This window comes from Formica exsecta, unplaced genomic scaffold (genome assembly GCF_003651465.1).
Source record: "Formica exsecta isolate Colony F162 unplaced genomic scaffold, ASM365146v1 scaffold4, whole genome shotgun sequence".
Taxonomy (NCBI): Eukaryota; Metazoa; Arthropoda; class Insecta; order Hymenoptera; family Formicidae; genus Formica; species Formica exsecta.
The window spans coordinates 332,129-354,249 of record NW_021851238.1 but is presented as its reverse complement, the minus strand read 5'-3'; the positions used below and the strand labels follow the sequence as shown (position 1 = coordinate 354,249).

Genomic DNA, 22,121 nt, shown 5'->3' with positions numbered 1-22,121 from the left:
ACTTTTTAATCTTTTTAATGCGAAATAAGGTTTCACAGGGGTTTACAACTTTCCACTTTATATTTACACATTAAAAAGTATATGCGTGGATTCCGCCTCCTCCGCCCTCCCTGCGAAGGTGCTCCACTATTAAAAAACTAAACACATAGGTTTGCGTTGAACTTCGCTTCGCGTGGAAAATGGAAAAATTCAAGGAGCTTGAATTAGGAGCGGCAACAAACACTTTTTCCACATCTGATTTACACAAATACAACAAAAACAAACTTTATTTTTTCTTATTTTATAACAGAAAAAGCATTAAAACTGTGAAACTTTAAAATTGTATATCTCTGGAACCAGAAGAGAGCGCCACAAAATTCAAAGTGCTTATTACTTAGGAATGTGCCCTTTATAATATATGTGAAAATGAAAACGATTCGTGAGGTGTAAGTTAATCTGAACATTTACCCTTAACTATATCATATTATTTTTATATATAAAAATTCATGAATATCGTATAAAGTGTGAATAAAATATCTGTATAAACCTGAAATTGATAGCAGTAACTGTTTGTCCAAAAAAAATTCACAAAAATAGTTGTTTTTTACCGCTTCCAAACCAGGTAACTCCCTTAAACATTCATTTAAAGGCAAAGTAATCAGTCCTGAGAATCTATTATGTATCCATGAGCGATTTTGATTGGAAACGCAAGTTTGCGATATATACAAGATGTCTACTCAAATCTTGTAAAAAAAAATGTCTTACACATTTTTTGATCTTCCAGGTATTTTTATTCTAAATTCCAGATGAAGAGAATATTTTAAAGATTTGTTGGTCAGCCTTTTAAAATAAGTTTTTTTTATTGTATGCGTTTTTTAATGTTTTTTACTCATATGAAGGAAAAATACAGAGTCATTTAAGTTTCAAGTGTGAGATTTGCAAATGTACTAAAAAAAGCTAAACAGCTTTCGTAAAATGAACATTTTTCATTTGTATATTTTCATTTTTTTATCACTAAAAATTACAATAAATCATATATGTATCTTAGAAACTGCATCTTTAATATTTTGTTAAGACATTGAATATATATAATCAAAGATAGTGTGTATTTATAACATATTTTAAACACGATTCATAACTTGGCTTATCGGCGGATTGCCGATTGCTTACAATATAAGGGCAAAATTATAAGAGAGAATTTTTTAAAAACTTTCTTGACAATGAGTCTCTTAATAAAATTCCATGAGAATTCCATAATTTTTTCCACAGTTACAAAAGAAATCCCTATGACAATTCTAGATTTCCCATGTTTTTTCAGAGAATAGACACCATGGATACACCCTATATATTTTTTAACTTTTATGATTCTTTAATTCTCGTTAATCGGTCTTTTGACATCGCGATGCGATGAAATAAACAATCATTAGCGATCGTGTCATAGATATCTCCATAATTTGTCGACCCTTTCGGATGCTACTCAAACATCCGTGACAGAGATGAAAAGCGGTATCATTTTGATCAAAAATAAATAGATTCATGCTTACTTTTGTGTAAAAAAAAGATTACCTCTGGTGCAACAAGGCGCAGGGTTGCCTATACAATCCGTGCTCGTTCACGTGCGGATGGGTAGACGGCTGTGCTTGATACAACACGGAACTATCCCACATCGGGTAGCTGGCGATATCACCGCCGACGTACTGCGACATTTCCGCCGCGATTACCTGTCGCGAATAGATTTCATCTGAGAGAATCGGTTGGTCCAGGCAACACGAACCACGCAAAAATCCAAAAGCCGGTATCTGAAAGATATCTATAGCGCGTCTAATACATTAGGACATTTTTTTATACACTTTTACGTCTTTTGACGCATTTGTGCGTTGAATATCTAAGAATCCTCAGCTTTATGTGCATATCATGAATATCTCTTAATCAAATATATATATAAAACTTATATAATATCGTTATTTTTTTCTGATGTTACATATATTAAAATTAATTAATGTTAACCGTCATCCAGAGCTTGAGGAACAAACATCTTCTGAAATTTTATTTTTGTTTTTAAATAAAAATATATTTCGTAACAAGACATGTTGCCTGTAAAAGCGGATTTTAATCTCGGCGGTTAACGTGTTAATTAGTAAAGTATATCACGCATGGATTTGCAATGGTGATACTTATAATCACATGAATAATTTTAGTTACCGCGGGCGATGTTTTTTCAATAATTTAAGATATAAATAAATATTGCGCTGTAAAATACAATATATTTCTATTGATAATAATTGTACGTGAGTATGGTCCCGTTCTTTATCACAAATAAATCGGAAACACCGCGCGCGATATCAAGATTCGCCGCGGACTCACTGGTGCTTGATTTCCATTGATCTCCCACAGCGGTTCGGTGTAGCTCATATCCCGCTTTCTGTCCACCGGCAAGCAGATGCACCAGCAGGTTCGCTCACTCGTGGAGGATGGAAAAAAATTAAAAAAAAGTATGTGTCCGCGCGCGCGCACACACACACACACACACCTGGACCACGACGTCCTGCGACGTTTCGGGGCCCGAGCGTCACGTTCTTCTGAGAGCATGAGAGGGTGCATTTTCGGAAATTTCGCGGACATCCCCGGTGGTAACCGCCCCCGAGATTCCCGAATGCATGGAATCCGTTCGCCGCGAAACGCGTGCGCCGCGATGCCATCGTGACATTGGACCCTCTTCATCCCTTTTCACCCTTGTTGGGCGGTGCTTGCTTCGACACGACCCACCGATGTTACGAGAACTGATCTCGCAGATATTGACCGAAAGATGAAAGATGGACACGAATAGAATGCGAAAGTCAAAACTCAGTTTGTCAAATAACTAAAAATATAATATAAAATATAAAAAATACAAACAACATAATATAAAAATATATTTGTTTGAATTTCTAAAAATCTCTCGTGTTAAAGGGATTTCTCTTGAGATAAATTGATATCCAAATAAAGTACCGAAAGAATCTGTAAATTGGAAAGCTACGAACATTAGTGCTTTACTTTAGCAGAATTTTAATTTATTAATATTGATTTATGTCCGCTATATATCGATATATATTTTTGAAATGAAAAATATTAAGTTACAATCCCCAAAACTCTAACATAAAAAATCATCAATGAAATACCTTGAAATCTAACAGATATTCTGGAAAATCTAGATTTCTGGCAGCTTTTAATAAAGCCTCTTATTTCGAAGCGACGTCACAGAAGTTAACAAAATCTATAAATAAAAAATATCTGGAAAAGCTCGTTTTTCACTTTAACAGAATTGAATACAAATTGATGCGTCGAAAATTTAAAAGTGTGATTCAAGCTGACATAATTTACAAAATTTATAATTTTTCTTATATTTACAATAAATTTACAATTTATAAATTCTAAACAACTTAATTATTATTAATTTGCGAGACATTACTTTTAATACGCTAGACCGTAATATCTCAAATATCTAACACGTCGATTTTCGCGTTCGGTCACCCTCTCGTCGCAACTGTTGGAGGGATATCTGCGTCGAATCCGTGTAATAAGTATCGGGAAAGTCTGGAAAGACCCGTGACGAAATCCCATAATTTCGTTCAAAGGCGTGACCCTGTTGCGGGCGACGATGCAACGGGGTCGGTGCATTGTTAGCGACACATCAAAATCGGATCGGACGAACACGTGCGAAAGCTAGAGGAAGCTACGTTTACACACAGCTCGCTGCTCCATATTGTCCCGTTTGTATTTTCGCGAATTCGGTAATCGTGCTGTTTTCGTAATATACGATATAATATAGAATGACGCGATTCTTTATAGAATTTTCGTGAGAAATCTAGGATTAAAATAAGTGTTAAGATAGCTTTTGAATATACAGGATGTCCTAGAATTATCGCACTACCTGCTAACGACAGATTCTTGAGATTATTCTTGAGACAATTTTTCCTCAACGAAAATATCGAAACATCAATAATTTTCGTGTTATAAGCGACTCAAAAAGAAGGGCTTTTTGCAAACTAAACTTTATAGAGAATTAAAATTACATTCTTTAGTTAATTTCAGATAGAGTTTACTTTAATAGAGTGAGAGAATTTTAATTTAAGGCTTAGTTACAAAGATATATGATGGAAAAAATTGGTAACTTGCAAAAAATAATGACCTCTCTCGACATTTTCGCTGAGGAAAAATCGTTTCCAAATGATCTCAAGAATCTGTCATTAGCAAGTAGTGCGGTAATTCTGGGACAGCCTGTATAAGCAGATGAAAATAAATAATTTACTCTTTTCATTAAATAAACTTCAGGAGAATAAATACATAATATACAAAAAAAGAACTAATAATATATATATCTAATAAAGTTTTAGTAATAAAAGCAATATATCTTACACGACAAGTAATATCGAGTACTGAAAAGCGATAGTAAAAAGAATGACTTATCACCAAATAATTATGACTTTGATATATCTCCTAGTTCTAGTTTTATCTCTTCATAAAGCCAAAATCCTTGATCTCAAATAGATTAGAAATTCCAAAAATAAATGTCTTCTCCAAGAGATTTCACTCCCTGTGAATTTTTTCTAATTCGCTTTAAAAGCTGTAGAAATAAAACGCAATAATTTTACATGTGATTTTATAGATATCGAATCGGTAGCTCCAGAAAATGACGGCGAAAAGCTCTGAAGCTTACCGGCGCCGACGCCTGGAACATCGATCCGAAGCGTCAGCTTGCAGTTATGTATATAGTGCATATTACAGTGGGGCTGTATTAAACATCCACGTCGCTCTCTATGCGAGCTTACAATCCTATATATAGATTCAGTTATTCCGTTTATCAAATATTTCACGCGATATTACGCAATTTATTCACGGTTCGAATTTTTATTGCAATTTTTATTGAAAAAATAGTTTTATATGAAAAAGTTATTACATAAGTTACATATTATGTAAGAATCGTTTAACGTCGAAACGTTTATTATCTACTAGAATAAAAAAAAAAAAAAAATTCATTGCAAAACATTTAGATATGCAAACGACATATTTGTACTTCTAGCAAAAATTGAAACGTCGACTGATTAATCGTAAAGCCATTCGTCAGCGTCGCGTTGCTGCGAGGCGAAAATACAGAGGGATCTCGAAGAAAAAAAGAATTGGGAGAAGCTGTACACGACGTAATTAGAGCGTTCTAAGGGCGAGGAAATATTGCGAGACGAAGGGGGGATGCGCCGGGCATAACTAATAACCTTTATGCACCCCCCTCGTCGAAGTCACTTCGGGGGTAAACACGGGATCCGATTTGACGCGCGATGTTTATACGCACTCGTTGTAAGCGGCGATCTTTATCTCTCTCTCTCTCTCTCTCTCTCTCTCTTTCACTTACCGCGTCAAGTGACACGGCTAATATCTATTTAATTGATTCAGGGGTGAAACACACCCCTAGAATTTGCTCCGAAAGATCGAACCGACCGCTCTGCCGTTCGTGAACAATATGCTGGCTGTCCCTCGAAAGGACACAAGAGGCGAGCACGTGTCCGCCGAAATCGCAAATTGACTCTGCGTTTTGATTTGACGTGAAACCAATTATAGACAGGAAGTATCAAAAATAATCGCCGTAAAATCGCCGACGATATTGTTGCCGAGTTGCGACGTTATTTCTGTGCAAACAAAAACGAAGTTTGTCATAAGAAAATACGAGTCCCGCTAGCACCGATATAACGAGTATTGAAAAATTAAATATCAATAATATATATCTATATAGTTATGCAATACATAATTATATTTATAATTTATATAACTATATACGAAAAATTTAAAAATCATATTTGTATATTGTATTTTTCCATTTTTTTTTTACTACAAATTCTTACGTCTTTCAAATAATATAATTAAATTCTTATCTATTTGTATATATCTGTGAAAAATAGAGAATGAATTATTAAACAATATGAAGTTTAAATTATCGAATAAGATAATGAAAAATATCAATTATTAATTAAACATATATTAGGAAAAATAGACTCACCGAATATTTCATTCTGAATTATTTTATTAAAACATTTGTGTAATATAGATATGTATGTGTTATGTATGAGTATACACCTACGTATATTTTGTATCTCTATTTTACACGTATTAATATCTACATATAGTTCCTATTATATATTCTCTTTGTTAATTTATTATTTGAAATCATATATCAAGTATATCAGTACACGATTTTTTTTTCGTGTAACATCAAACAATACTATATTGCTTAACCGAGGTATTCTTTGGCTCGGAAAATTCTCCTACAACTTCGGTAACTTCAAGCATCTGACTATTAATTTACATCAGTATTATTAATTAGTGTTATTGTAACAGGGATCTTTTAATTTTTTAAATAAGAACATGCTATATCCAGTAAGTATACATTTTTACACATCTTTCTCTATCTTTAGTAATATTGGTAATCACATATTTCTTTTTCTCTGTATCTTTTCCTTTATAGATATATATTCTAATATCCTGAAATACTAGTGATATATTCCTTATATTTAATTGAAGCACATCTATCACATAATCGCCATATTTATCTACATTATTAGAGCATTTGTACATCTGCAATAATCTCTTCAGAAGAAGAGATAATTCTATGCGTAATTACGATGGTTCACAGTCAACAGCGATGATCCTAATCAAAAATATTGTTCCAGAAAACATTATCTGCTTAAGATTTTTATTAAAATCATAAGCAATCAAACTTGCATCGTCAATCTATGTTATTTGTTGATTAAAAATTCATGACTTTCAATTCTTTTTAGAGTAAATACTTGTAAAGAATTATCTTTACGTTAAAATATATGCATTATATAAAATGGTTAAATCATAATTAGAAATTAAAACAGAATGCGCTGCAGGTAAAATATGAGATTGAAAAGTTAATTTTGTTGTTATCAGTTAAATAATTTGTTGATTTTTTTTATAAAATCCATAGAATTTTAAATCGAATGTTTATTATTCATGCTCATTATTTTTTATCTTTAACGAAAAGATCAATCAACGTAATTATATTATCCGCATAAATAAAAAATATTTTTGTAAGTCACAAAACACAATTTCAAAAATTAATAACTGTTCTCCGAATTAAAACAGAAATAATATATAATGTTTATTTAATTTAATAAATCTCATCTTATAATACTATACAAAATAAAAAATAAAAGGGAAGGGGTGGGCGGATAAAGTCACTATCGTATAATTCACTCTAAATGAAGTCTTGCTTGCCTATTTTTATCAGCCTTAACAAAGAATGCTATAAAACACCAAAATAACTTTCTTGTCCTGTGCTAAATGCTATTTTTAATATTTTAATATCTTTCTCATGGTAGTTTATGGGAAAGATAAACTATCTTTTCTAAAGGTCTGATATCGTGATGTTACGTTGTAAGAATAGATCGAATATCATGGACATGAAAAGAAAAATCGGTACATTAATTTGTTACCGAATATTTATTTCTTTTCTTCCTGTTTAATGTCGAAGCCCATGGTTATGTTAGAGCTATCCGTGAGACTGCTGGCTACAGTGAGTACAGGTTCCTCTTGTTGGCTCTTTTCCGAAGACAGTGTCGAATCTATGTTCAATTTCCAGTTTTCCAAATCCGCGTCCGACATGGTCGAGAAAGAGCTCTGTCTTGAATAACTAAAACTCGGCTCAGGTTTCGGCACGACGGACTTTGGAGCCGTGACGCTTTGAGAGCGCGAGAAGTTTTTCCGCTTCTGACAAGTGTTGTGCGAGCCGCTGCTTTTTTTGGAATCCTTCCTCGCGGGAGATCTTGCCGCGCTTGAAAAATCAGATTTTTGGGTGGTAAGTTTTGTTTTGTCGGAAGCATTATCGGTTTCCTTAATTCTGACATCAGCGTGCGATATATCCGTACTTTCCACTAGGAAGCTAGAATAAGCAAATGATGATATTAGCGATAAGTGTATATTCACTTTAATATTAACTACATTATTATATAATTGGGTGTTCCGGATTTTTCCTACCGTCCAATTTTCTTATAGCTGCCGCTTAGCTGCTGCTTCACAGGATTAACATTATCTTTTTGCTCGAATATCGATTTAACGTCTTGTTTCTTTTGCTCCTCGCTTTGTTTCAAGGTTAGCGTGTGATCTTCATCGTCGTCGATATTTTCGCAGGTAAACTCATCGCTACATACAAGCTTCGGTTGCGCGCTGCTGGCACCTGACTGCATCACTTGCGGCATCTGCGTGATTTTGCGTATCTGACCGTCCTCGTTACTATAATAATCCGTATATGAGACACTGCCGCGACTTTCTCGATTCTCTTGATCGAGACGCATACAAAATTCGTTAAAATCGACGTCCAGGCAAGAAGTCGGGGAGAATTTTGGCGGGATAAAGAGTTGAGCGCTGCGAATGGAGAGACGTTGTTTCGAAATGGACATTTAGTACTATTTATTTAGTACTATTAGTATTAAACTACTATTAGTAATAAGATATTATAGGAAAGACGTAAAATAAGTTTAACGAGAGTACAATTATAGATAAATATACAGTAATATAAAGTTAACATATCTGCAAAATGCAAACGAGATTAAGAGTTAATCGCAACCAGATTAATTCGGTATATAAAAGGAATGAAGATATCAAATTAGGAAAAAATAAATCACATAAATGTACTTTAAGACTCACCTCTCGTTACTGATCAAGCTTATAGACATACTGCATTCGCCTGTCGACGTTGGCGCTGGTGATGATGGCTCGGAAGATAGAAAAGATTGCGGTTCGCTACTCCATCCTATACCTAAATAATGCATAAAGATTATTAAAGTAATATTGATATTATCATCACACACAACTTGTAAGATGAATACGCACTGTTCGGACTGGTAGGCGATGGCATATTTCTGATGTCACACGCTTCCACTTCCCCGGGCTTATACTGTATCGAAGCCGGCGTAATGTACCTGTGAGATAATAATGTAGTAATACACTTATACGAAAATTAAGCCTGCCGTAGTGCGCGCATATGATTCCTATAGCAATCGAATAATAAAATATAATATCTATAAATTCTAGATCAAATTTAGGTAATATCTGTAAAGGAAAAAAATGAAATACTTATTTTCGTGTGTACATAAATCGTGAAATGCAAAACAAGTTTAAAGAAATGATTTTATTCAAAATACAATGGGAAGTGAAACTCGCGAGTCATGTGAAAAGGAAGAAAGTCGATATATATACTTATAGACTTGTAATTTTTTATGATACCTGACAGCTTCCGTATCCGAAGAGTGATACTCGCGGATGATCCCGGTGTTGCCAAGGGGTGGATTGAGAGACTCGTGCGTCGATCCGGCCGGCGATGACTTGGGCGGTGACGAGGCCGGAGTCCGGTACAACGGCGCGATCGTCATCATCTCCAGAAATGAATCTAGTTGACGTAGCGACAATGCGTTGTGCAAAGTTTCCAGGGGTCTGATAGGCGGCACCCCGCCGAAACCTTCTATCGCTATCGGTAAAAAATAAAAATTATTTCTATGTTCCATTATATTTTAGCTTATTTATTTCCATTATTTTATTTCATTATTCGTATAGAGATTTTTACTATTATTCATTTGCGAATCGAATTATTGTGTATATAGGAAAGTTTGGGTTACTTCGAATAAAATTCAACGTATTTCAAATAATTTTAGCAAAAGCTGTGCGTTACAAAAGTCTAATACCATCTATCCCGGAATCATTCTATGATATTAAAATTCTTAAATATTATTTAAATATAACACACACATAGATGTCGAGTATTCGCTAATTACTCACCGGCGACTGCGGACGCATGCGGTGGCACCATATCCTTGAGATTCGGCGCGCTTGATGAGCCACTTATCACGGCAGTGCTGAAGAGACTGTTAGCCGAGCCGGTGAGCTTCTTGCTGACATTGTAGCCCAACAGCTTGAAATAACTCATCTGTCCGGAGATACTGTGTCGGTGGCGCCGTGCTGTGCAGGTAGGATCAGGTTGAATGATCCGAGGTCGCGCGTCTAGGGGAGGAGAAGAGGAATGAGGCTCCAGGACGCGGGTATCTGGACGGACGAAGGATAGTCAGACGTTGAAAGACATTTCCGGACAATGATAACGATTAATCTCGTGGATTGGTATTGATGGTGGTGATAATGGTGAACGCCATGAAATTGTTATATAAGTAAAGAGTGCATCTTTATTAAAGCCGTAAAGATCGGCTACGTAATAAAGCTCTAGATTTCGTCACGACAGATTCGTGCTCGTGCTCGTGCTCGTGCCCGTGCTTGCATTCGTGCTCGCGTTTTAAAAAAATACCAGTAAAGAGGAAGATAGGGCAGTAACGAGCAAAGCGAATCGGCTAGTGAACATAAGATCGTTCCCATAAATCTGAATGTTAAGCAATAATTTCTTTCTGTCTTTTTCTGTAAACAGATTAAGAAAAAAACAGAGGATTAGAATTAAAGCTCAATAAACTTTAATTAATGGGAATGATCCACACGGAAAAAGAAATTATTGGACGAATAGAAATTGGCGATAGTAGACGAAAAAAGGTGACGAAAAAAAAATTAAGTTGATCGAACAAATCACGTATTCATACAGAACTGAAATTTGCAAATATGTGCAGAATTTGTTATACCATTTATATAACAGTAAATATTCTGTTCCTTTCTATAATTTTAATTTCATTTAATTCATCTCGCATTACTTATGTAATAATTTATTAAAAAAAAGAGAGAGATGACAATATAATTTAGATTTAGATTTAAACTATGGTATTATAACAGAAAAAGATATGACAATTCACGTGTGAGATTACTTTCACATTAATTTCATAAATCAAGTTTCTCCGCGTTTGCTGAATCCGATATTAAATTTACGGATAGTACAGAGTAAAACATACGAAAAAATAATCTAATCGTATAAAATTTATGTTAGTGCAAATAAGAGTTTAAAGAGTAATAAAAAATTTTTAAAATACACCTTAACATTATATTTTAAATGTTACTTACCAATTCAAAAGCGCGAAGCTATTCTCCATCGCCACTATATATATGTATATAGATATTTATTTACTCTTTTATTCTCAGTAAAATACTCATGTATTTGACATTTACACTATAAGACTAGACAATTTTTTCGTACGTCACTCTGTACAATGGTCTCCTCGTCATCTCGCGTTTATCGTTTTCTTGGACTCACCGTAGAATTCGAAGGGTCTCGAGAGCAAAGTCACCTCGGAGTATGATCGTTCGTATTTTCTGCCGAGACTCCGATACCTGGTGACAGTCCGCTCGTTGCTGGGGATCGGATTGAGCAACGAGCAAGGGACGACCGGTGGTGGCTCTTTATCGTCGCGTGCATTATGAAGCGAGCACGAGGAAGCGAAACTTTCGTTCGGCGAGACCGGCAGCTCCGGCGAGCTGTACGACTGCGACAGGGACACCGGTTTCCTCGGCAGTTCGTCGCGTCGAGATTCCACCGAAGGAGTCGGCTTTGTGGCTGATAATGAATGCGGTGCGATGCGATGCGGTGCGGTGCGGTGCGATGCGATGCGGTGCGGTACGATGCAATACGTAGAAAGGAAGAGAGGGATGCAAAATGCGCAGCATAGATCCAGGTGATAGCGTTATCAGAGGGGTATACGGCGCAGCATTCGGTGAATGACGACGTCGTGAGAGGAAAGGGAGAAAAAAAAAACAAAAGAGAGAAAGAGCCGATTAAAAAATCAATTTACCGAAGAGCGGGACGAATTTTTGGATCAATGATGCTGTATTCTTGCTATGCGATAAAAAATTCAAGCGTTATCAATATTACAAGAATGCAGTTTGTAATGAAACACGTTTCGTTTACGCTTTCTTTGTGTACGCGTGTTTTTTTATGGAGATTTTCTGTGAACAATTCAGAAATTAATATGTAAGATATGTATTAAGAGTAATAATCTCTGAAATATATATACATAATATAAATTTTGTTAACTTGAAGAAGGTTACACTCTATTACATATTGTATGTGTGTTAATCAAAATAACAATTTAATAATCTTGTCATTAAACGAAAAATACTTGAATAATTGAGAAAATACTACAATTATTATGTTTTAGATATTTAAATTATTATGATGTGTCGTATAAAGATTCGTCACCGAGAAAGAGAAATAAAGTAAATTAAGAAAAGTGTATACCTTCGACACCCTTTTCGCGTATAGTTTATATAGCTATAGTATGTCAGATTCACGAGTATGCACACAATACAACAACCGTGGCACACGATAGCCATGCAACCAGTAAGCCAACCAAACCACACGACACGACTTTTTACACTTAAGACTGCCTCGTATATATACTCTGACATTTATTAGAATGCCAAAGCTTGAACGGTATTAGTATACGATCGTGATGATACAACAGAAAGATACGGTATATCAACGTGTGTGTATGTCTGTATGTCGATCCGAGTTCTTTTTTAATGCGTTTTTTTTATGAATCATGTACAAATAAAAAAAAAAAAAAACCGAAATGAAGATGTCATACGCTTTATGAGCTGTTTATTCAGAAGCAAGAAATATCAATAGAAAGATTCGGAAGAAATTCAATGAAAGTGGAAGCAATGAAAGATGAAAACATAATGACGATGAACTTATGTGAGATGAAATGTATGCAGAAATGTGCGGATATAAAAAAAAAAAAAGATGCTGAGAATGATAACTGAGGTTTGATGCGATATTACTCTTCATTAAGAAAAATTCGACGATATTGATGAAATTAAATAGTATTTCGAAAGTGGTTCCAGTATACAAGCATATGATTATATGCGTGTATTTATGCGTGTAATACGCATGAATCTTTCCGAGACTTGTAAAGAGTCGACGATGATGATGATGATGATGATGATGATGATGATGATGATGATGATGATGATGATGATGATGATGATGATGATGATGATGATGATGATGATGATGATGATGATGATGATGATAATGATGATGATGATGCTACGATCTTGGGATCTAGGATTTGGGATGGCTGGCTGAATGGATCACACGCTACATGTGTATACGTGTGACCCGGACAGTCGCCGATATATTTTGATTAGTTGGCTTCCACGCGCACAACTATCGCTGAGCAAAGAGTTATTTCAACTGGGAACTCATCGTCTCCTATTTTGGCTTTCGGCAAAATACACATCTCTTTCGGCTAAACTATATGAAACAAGATACATTAGAAACTTTTCCGGATAGATCGCCCCACCGGATAGATTAACCAGACCGTGTTTCGGCACTTTGTCCGGTATATATCCTAAAGATTTAGCCATTAAAAAATGATACCAATTTTTCTCTTGTCTACACAGAGAGTACGTGCGATATACTTTTGCAGAACTGATTCAAATAAAAGTAATGAAATATCGATGAATGTAAACTGTAACATATCGTGAGAAATTAATTTGTAGACAAAATATACAGAAAATTAATTTATCGAGGAAGGGATGAGATACATCACAGACTACCAGCTACGAGATATACGTAAGGCGTGAAAGAGTTACTTTAATCAGCACTTCGAAGTACCGACAATGTGTGTGTGAAGCGCATTCTGGTACCGATATATTGTCCAACTACTATGCACATTCTAATTGCAACGAAACTAAAAATCCGTAAAATGATCTGCTTCATATCAGAATTGTGCTACATTTGCCAAGGTATGAGATTAACCAGTGCGCACTAGTCTATTATAGGGAATTATTTCATTGCAACGTATGCATATGAGTAATAAAAATAAAAAAAGAGATCGTATTTAAAAAAGAAAGAGTAAGTAGAATGATCTACTCGATTATGGCAAATAAGAAGAATCATTAAAGTATCATTTCAAGAATATTCATTTGTGAATTATCTTGAAGAATCATTCTGTATTAAAATTGGTGGCCGATGAACATACCTTCCTTGTTGACCGCGTCCAAGCTCTGATACTGCAGCTTGTCCGCAGCTACAAAAAAAGATAGCAGAACACAGAAAAAAAGTACTGTGGCAACGTTCCGCCATCATTTCAATTGCCAGTAATTAGCCCTAAAAGCTCTACGCGTGTCCAACAATTTCAATGTTAATACATGTTAAATTCAACGTCATTATGTTTTTGCTCATTATGCGAAATGGCATACTATTCGAAAAGAAGACAGAGATATCCCTAGTACTATCGTTTGGGCACACCAAATCCTATTTATCTACACATGATATTATGTAAAAAAATAGTATAAGTTGGCGATATTATAATCTCTATTTTCACTTATTCAATAGATAACAAGAAATATCAAAGCTACAATTCTAATAGCTTGAAATTTAGATGAATAAACCGGTATCTTGTTTGATATATTTCTTTCAGAATAATTCATAAATATTCCAAAAAATTGATATTTCACACACAATTTCAACTATTATATAAGTTATATAATTATCCGTATCAAACTATCGATTCATCAATTTAGAATATCGAATACTAAATATGGTATAAAAATTCCGATATATTTTACTATTGTTACTAACATAGAATTTATTTTGTGATAAAATATAATTTCATGGTATGAAGCTGTTATACAATTTCGGTAGAGAGGGAGCCGTTACATAATTTGAAAGGGAAGCATTCATATATAGCATACTATAAATATTGATAACTGGTTCTATCCAAGTATATATAAAGGAAAAAAAAAATCCGAATATAACAATTAATAATTATAATCATGCACAAACCATTAACGTGTTAAGGATACTGTATAAATATATCTATGTACACATTACGTAAATTCGTGTGCATGTGTACATGTATTCGCGCGCACTCGTATACATATACACATACACACACAGCAAATTAAAATGTTAACATTGCATCTCGACAAGTTAACATATCGCTCGATTTATTATTAGCATCCTTCACACTTATTTCAGAATCTATCGCAAATCTGCTCACTGATACATATAATTTGCATTCAATAAAGCGCACTTACCTTTCTCGGGCTTCTCTTGCCGCTGATGATCGTAGCTTCGCGCGCGCGGTTCCATGATGGTCCCCGCCTCCCTGCTTCGCCGTTGTCGTTGACTCGCTGCCAACTGGCTACCAAGCCTAGCGGCTTCATGTCCGGCCACGGTTCTAGCGCTGCACGTACGGTAACACAAATAAAATAATTTTTTAGATATTATTATCTATGAAAAATGTTTGCATTGAAATATAGAAACACTCAACGCAAACAAACCTGATGGGAATCGGAGCCGAGCTTTGTAAGAATCCACTATCGTACGGTTCGTCCATCATATTCGGGTCTAGGTCCATCATGTCAATTGCACGGCTGGTCGTCGGACTGTCCAACATAGAGTCCGTAGCATCCGTTTCCATTAGCGGCGGAGATGTATTCTAGAAGTAAATTTTCACATCGCAAAAATATTTGAAGTGATTAATAAATCTCATACAATTTATCACTTGTTGAAAATTTAACTATGTGATGTAAACCACTTACAGTTCGCGCTGTAGGATTTACAAGATCATCCTCGATAATTCCCAATTCCGCATCCTCTTCCTCTATCCGAGTACTACATTGTGAACTAGTGTCCTGGCCAGAACCGCTTTCTCCCTTGAAAAAAAAAGGTCAATATAAAATTAATTTATTTGTATTATTATTTTTAATACATCAGCCAGATAATTCAGAATCTTCGCTTACTATATTATGACTGCTCTCGTTGCGCGAATGTGGTCTGAAACCAGGGCCAGGCGGCAGATTCTTCTGTACGCAACAATTAACGCCAGGACTAAAATGTAACTCAACGTGGAAACGTTCTTCGCTGCTCGGATCCTTGGTCGGATCCTCGTACAACATAACGACAATTTGCGACATGTAGTTCAACTCGGAGACCATGCTGACATATTCCATCGCGCGTCGCCATTGTTCGTCTTTCACCACCTATAAATCGATATATCAAAAATTAGAAAAAAATAAAATAAAATAAGATTTTTTTCAGCTCTAGCATATTACTTACATCGAGTAAACCACCATAACGCAACACGGTAAGCAAAGAATGTACGTGACTCTCACTCGTGAAATATAGCCTTGTACGTACATGGCGTCCAGGACTCGAAACACCATGGGAATATCTATGGAGAGATCGCATTAATTATCATTTACTAAAGAAAGTATATAAGCTAGGAAAAAGATCTCTGAAAATAAAACTCGATTGTAATACCTAGGGTTAAGCCTATTGACGGTCTCTTCAGATTCTTCAATATTTCGTTGCAAATCTGCTCGTATCTTCTTCAACAAGGGCGTGCATATACCTTGGCCAATGGTTAATTTCTCTTGTACCGTCAGACCATATTCCTGCACATTAATATACAACATATGTACTTCGCATGTAAAATCGTTAATAGAATTATTATTATTATTAGTGGCGAAAATAAATTATACCTGAGGAATTACTACATCGGCTAAAGATTTAGCGTACGTGTACAATTCTTCCGCGTGTTCGAACTGCAACGTATGATTGTTATGCTGCAAATCATACTTTATACAATCGTAGATGTCGGGAATTTTGGAGATGTCGAAGCGTTTGTTTTTCGTGCAGAAATCTTTTTCGATCTTTCCCCAGCGACGTCCCATCAATTCCCACGTTTCACCATGATAAAGTATCGTGTCCTTCGTCTTCGGATCTTCCTTCTTAATTCGTACAATATCCAGAAGCTTTTGAATGAGAATGTGAACATGTTGGCAACATCGGACTGGATTCTTGACGAGATCTAAAGCGGCGTTGATGCTCAACGCGTTTCCCGGATTGATCTGTTCGCGATCTTCGCGGGTGAATTCCCGGTCCTGTTGAAGCAGTTCGTGCAAACGCGTTTTTACCCTGTAATGATAAACGTCGCGAATATGTAGAGCAAAAGTTAGAATTCATTTATTTTAGGCACGAAAATAAAAATCTCTTTACTCACATATTCTGATATTTACTGCTATCGCAATCGTTGTCCAGAAGGCCGTTGGTATTTGCGCTTTTCACCATTTGTACGAGAATGGGCGTTAGCTCTCCTTCTAATGCGAGCAATCCTTTTGCAAAAGCTGCCGCAGTCATTTGAACGCGTCCCTCGTCGCTAGCATAAATCTTCAAATCGTGACGAAATGTGGAATGCAGACGTAACAAACCCAATCCTTGCGCACCTGCATATTCACCTATGTTTTAACGCAAAGGGAATGATATCAACATAATGAAGAGATTCCTCGAGATATAACAATAATTACAGAGAATGCAACAACAATTAAACAATAATTCAGAGATTATTGTCAAAAATGATTGTTAACCTATCGAAGTTATGGCATCGAGATTATCGTAAAATAGATGTATTAATTGTGATATTATAATTTATATTATATATTGTATTACAACGCGAAAGATACCATAAGAAATTTTTCATGTCTTTAAATATTTTACAGTTACCTTAAAACTCTCCTAGTGCTATTATAATGTAATTTTTAATGAAAAATTACATTTTGAGAGAAACATATTGTACATAGTGCGTGCATATAATATGTGTCTTGTATGAAAAATAAAATAACGTTTAATGTGTTATAGTGTTGTAGTGCCATTAAAAACAAAGAAACATTCATCAGCATGTAGAAGAAGCAAAATCAAATTAGCATAGTGTACAATGCTAAAACCATGCAACTCTTTAAACTGCCAAGAATTCGTCTCGCTGAATCAAATGGCAGTTGAATCGAGTATTCAAATAAAAAGATACAAAATTGTGCAACTGTACTCTTACTGTTAACGCCGCCGATTCTATCATAACATTGCTATTTCTAAAGACAGCAATATAATCTATAAAGAACTATGAAATAAGCGTGGATCGTAAATAAAAGGTTACCGTAGTTTGGTAACATCTCTGATTCTTCCTCTGAAATAACATTTGAGATGAATTATCCTATATGTGACTCGAGAGAGAGAATGTAATTATTACATTTTACTACTAACTATTAAGATATGATTGCCAATACGATTGTTAGTGCCACAGCGATCGCTACACTGGCAATTATTTTTTTGTTAAACTTGGTGTTAAAATTATTCATATGAGTAGTTTTTGTGAATCTCTTACGATACAAAATACAGTGAAATTATATATAATAATATTTCAAAATCCAATTTCAATAATAACACGCCGAACTTTAAGTCCAATATTTTTGCAATTTGTACAAAGTAGCTTTCTTAAGGTACAACTGATATTAATGCGTACTAAAAGCTTAGAGACTTTTAGATTATAAAATCCATATATATATATATATATATAGGATAAAGACCTAGATCAAATTCAGCTAACAGAGGAAAGTTGACGTAGAAAAATGATCTCCAATACTGTGTAGAAACTTAAAAGCGAGCATGGCAAACATATGAACATAAGATACGAACCACTAAGGTGTCTACCTTGACCACCTGGGTACATGCAGCGAAATATACGTCCCAGCTCTTCCGCTTGAATACGTCCAGCCGGCGTCAATTCTCCGCCCCACTTCAATATTAGAACGAGGGACGGTTCTCCTAGTCGATCTAAAGGGAGAAAAAAAGATATGCATATTTCTATACACATAAAATCTTTTAAATCTTTTCAAATCTATCTATATTAAACCTATATATTTTTCTGTATTAAAATATATCTATTTGAAAAATATATATGCAATATAGTGCATATATAATCATATATAATATAGTTAGAAAATAAATGTGGCATACTAAGATCGCTACCGTCGTCGGAGGAACTTCCTCGCGGTCGTCCTCGCGGCTGATATTTTAGCTGTACTTTACGATTTATGCCAGAAAAATGTCCATACCTATACAATGCGCAATTAATAATCTTATTACAAATTTATCATACATGCAATTTGCTCAATTATATATAATATTAATAATAGTCCCACTAAGAGATTGATTACAGTTTTTCCACTATACTGTTGTTGATTGATACATACATTTCCAAGACACTCTTGAGTTGTTCCAATTTCCCTTGCTTCTCTTCTAGCTCGGGTCCCGCTGCACGATGCTGTATTTCTGTTAATAAACTACGAGCTGTGTCAAGAATCTCTTGCAACTGCTTGGGTCGCTTTAACTTAACATGGCCATGCTTGTAACCATCATACTTTGCAAATATCTCAAAAAATCTGTAAGATATTACATTTATTTTAATATTTCTTAATAAAAATAGTCGATATATATCAGATGTTTTGTACTCACTTTGGATGACGCACTTCTACTTTCATTTTCTGCTTTGGAGTTCTATCACCATGTCTAATAACTGCTACCACACAGCGCAATTCCATCCTATAAATAAATATTTACCAAAATTAATAATATACTTTGATATTAATAACATTACTAGTTATAGTGTTGAATTACGATTATACTAACATTTTACCAAATGTGGTTGGGACAATAGGAGGATCATCCAATTGGAAAGGAACACTCCATGGAATGTGTAATGTAGGAGCCAATTCTCTTAGTATCATATTTCCCAAAATCTTGGCACAGTCATCATAATACTTATTCGAGTTCTTTACAAAACTAAATCCATTTACGTCACACACAAACGACTGACCGTTCGCTCTACAAGTAAAACCATACTTCTTGTATCAATTGTATCATTTAACTTTCAATCATTTATACGAGAAAACGCGATATATTCGCGGAATCAATATTGCTTGCCCAACTGAAGCCAGTGTCGCAACGAAAGTCAAAGCTATTGAATATGTAACGCGATACACATTCTAAAATAACATTGATAATTACATCGATAATTATCGACGTATATAACGTAACATATATCTTAGTAACATCGCACATATTCAAAAGAAATTTACATAAGGAGAATATATCTTTTAATGCACGCAAAACACTTATCGTTATCTATAAAAAAATAATTGAAAAAGATGGCTTAATTTTTTGCATAATTAATGCTGATTATAATACATGCATAATTGATAGTGATTACTTATACTCATACATACCGTAATAAATCGAAACCGCAAACCGTTTGCTTGAAGGCCATACATACTTTCCTACTAATAAGTTTTTCGGCGTTGCTTAATATCACTGGATAACGAATCTCCTTGCCCTCCGAATCTCTCTCAACTTTTCCGTCTAGAGCCGGACTTTTTCTTGCCTCGGCGTGAGCGTAATCAGGTCCCACGGTATAAACTTTAACATCAGTACCATCGGTAGGCATAAAATCTTCATAGATATAAGATCCACTCTTACGAACGCGAGATTCTGGTGAATATACGCTACTACGACTACCTATCTGTATAATGAACAGATATTATCATAAGTATATTTGTATATTTACACAAATTTTCAATTCTTTCCATTTAAGAAAATAACGCTTGCTTCCTATAAATTTGCATATAAGAAATCTGTTATATATTTAGCTTGAGAAAAGATAATACCTTTCTAAATAATCTCTGACTGCCCCCACCAGCGGAAGTAGGGTAATAAATATATATATTATGATCTTCGGCGGATACTGGCTTTTCCACAAATGGTTTGTTGAAAGTAATACCGTTCACTTCTACATGATCTTCTGATTCTACCAATTCGTGCTCTGAAATACATTCTATATTCTGTATACGTAAAAACTGAATATATGTATATTTAACAAGAGTTTCTAAACTTATTTGGATACATCATAATGTGTGTGTGTTATTCAATTTAAAAACTCTAAATTGTTGAAAAACAAGTATTTACAATGCATAATTTTTATAACCAATCAAAATAAATTTTACAACTTACGTTTCGGATCTGGCGAATCTCGATCAAGAACGGCATACCGTGGAATTTCGATACCCTCGCTCTCCAGTATAGCATAAACTCTTCTTCGATCCTATGATAATTTTTCTTGGTAATATGATTTATATATATAATATGCAAAGATATTAGAGACTATTTTGAAATATCAAAAGTACACACCTGAATGTCATACTGCATTGGAAGGTTATTAATAATAAACGGTTTACGTAAACTCGCATAATTAATAGCTTTATCAAGAGGGAAACCTTTACTATGGAAACTTATCAAGCAGTCAACTATAGGCCAATCTTCTACAGGTTCCTATAAACAAGAACAGACACATAAGATGTATATTTTGTATAACATAGACTCTCTTCTCTACAATAAATATATATATTACCTTCAATATCACTTCTTCCGGAAAAACAATAATTTTTATATACTCGAATTCCTCAAGCCTTGTTAAAATCTCTTTCATCGGTTTACTCTGCGATTTCTTCGCCATTGCACATATTCCAACCAAAACTTGTTTTCCTTCTCCTTCCACATCGCTACCACCCATATAAGCATCATCTTGAGTGCACCCTTCTGGCAGTTCCGGCTAGAAAGTAGAACAAACGAGTAAGTAACATTTGCTCATAAAAATACACTGTGTATATAAGTCCTGGTGATACAATCACTACAATATTAATAAATAAGAAAATTACAGTAACATAATTACATAGAAAATTTGAAATAAAATTCACTACCATATTGAAAATCAGTAATAGCCAAAGTAGAACACACAAAAGCTTGATATTTATATAACATATTTTCTAAAAATGAATATAAAGCTGCTAAACTCTGATATGTAACAAGCAGGGACGAAGATTATAAAATCTTCAAGCTAAATAGTGCTCACCCAATATGCCTTTAGACAGGACAGAAATCTAGGCTTGTCATCAGCAGGACAATTTTCATCGCGAACTCTCGTAAGATTACTCATTATATTCTTTAGTTTGATCTTTCAATAAGTAAGTTACACGTTGATCACATATGATATTGCCTACATAGAAAGGTAATATGTATCAAGCAACAAAGCGTGAAACATAAATTTGGATGTGATAAAAATCACGTAGTCTTTAAATTCGTGATTCAATATGAAAATTTTGTTCACCTATAGACGATTTAGTTTCCATCTATTTCTTGTTATTTCTGTATTATATTTATTATATTTCACTACATTTCATATCAATAAGAAATGCAATACCAAGTCATGCAGCAACAAGCGAATTGAAGGAGTTTGTTAATCACTGTAAAAAGATTTAAGAATATCACATCA

The 22,121-nt window shown here is 34.6% G+C and overlaps 2 protein-coding genes across 9 annotated transcripts in view; both read right to left on the bottom strand.

Annotated features, from left to right (window-relative positions):
• LOC115239868 (protein Fer3-like) overlaps positions 1-2,568 on the bottom strand; it is a 6,864-nt gene extending 4,296 nt beyond the window's left edge. The window contains exons 1-2 of one of the 4 annotated variants that reach the window (XM_029814659.1): positions 2,344-2,568; positions 1,546-1,778 (exon numbers count right to left, since the gene is read on the bottom strand). In XM_029814659.1, coding sequence (XP_029670519.1) covers positions 1,546-1,778; positions 2,344-2,568 — 458 coding nt within the window. Of the gene's footprint in view, positions 1-1,545; positions 1,801-2,343 lie in introns of all 4 variants that reach the window. The other 3 variants (XM_029814662.1, XM_029814660.1, XM_029814661.1) reach the window with 3 other exon arrangements.
• A 3,445-nt stretch (positions 2,569-6,013) lies between these two features.
• The window catches only part of LOC115239866 (inositol hexakisphosphate and diphosphoinositol-pentakisphosphate kinase 2), a 36,120-nt gene continuing 20,012 nt past the window's right edge, over positions 6,014-22,121 (bottom strand). Inside the window, exons 5-31 of one of the 5 annotated variants that reach the window (XM_029814649.1) lie at positions 21,201-21,401; positions 20,981-21,121; positions 20,804-20,894; positions 20,461-20,615; positions 20,023-20,315; positions 19,427-19,621; positions 19,253-19,339; positions 18,991-19,179; positions 18,755-18,852; positions 18,434-18,571; positions 17,895-17,924; positions 16,968-17,202; positions 16,447-16,882; positions 16,226-16,359; positions 16,022-16,136; positions 15,706-15,945; positions 15,505-15,618; positions 15,244-15,401; positions 14,998-15,146; positions 13,938-13,985; positions 11,207-11,506; positions 9,805-10,026; positions 9,256-9,496; positions 8,863-8,951; positions 8,677-8,788; positions 8,008-8,394; positions 6,014-7,912 (exon numbers count right to left, since the gene is read on the bottom strand). In XM_029814649.1, coding sequence (XP_029670509.1) covers positions 7,474-7,912; positions 8,008-8,394; positions 8,677-8,788; positions 8,863-8,951; positions 9,256-9,496; positions 9,805-10,026; positions 11,207-11,506; positions 13,938-13,985; positions 14,998-15,146; positions 15,244-15,401; positions 15,505-15,618; positions 15,706-15,945; positions 16,022-16,136; positions 16,226-16,359; positions 16,447-16,882; positions 16,968-17,202; positions 17,895-17,924; positions 18,434-18,571; positions 18,755-18,852; positions 18,991-19,179; positions 19,253-19,339; positions 19,427-19,621; positions 20,023-20,315; positions 20,461-20,615; positions 20,804-20,894; positions 20,981-21,121; positions 21,201-21,401 — 5,037 coding nt within the window. In that variant the 3' untranslated portion in view covers positions 6,014-7,473. Of the gene's footprint in view, positions 7,913-8,007; positions 8,395-8,676; positions 8,789-8,862; positions 8,952-9,255; positions 9,497-9,804; positions 10,027-11,206; positions 11,507-13,937; positions 13,986-14,997; positions 15,147-15,243; positions 15,402-15,504; positions 15,619-15,705; positions 15,946-16,021; positions 16,137-16,225; positions 16,360-16,446; positions 16,883-16,967; positions 17,203-17,894; positions 17,925-18,433; positions 18,572-18,754; positions 18,853-18,990; positions 19,180-19,252; positions 19,340-19,426; positions 19,622-20,022; positions 20,316-20,460; positions 20,628-20,803; positions 20,895-20,980; positions 21,122-21,200; positions 21,402-22,121 lie in introns of all 5 variants that reach the window. The other 4 variants (XM_029814650.1, XM_029814653.1, XM_029814651.1 and 1 more) reach the window with 4 other exon arrangements.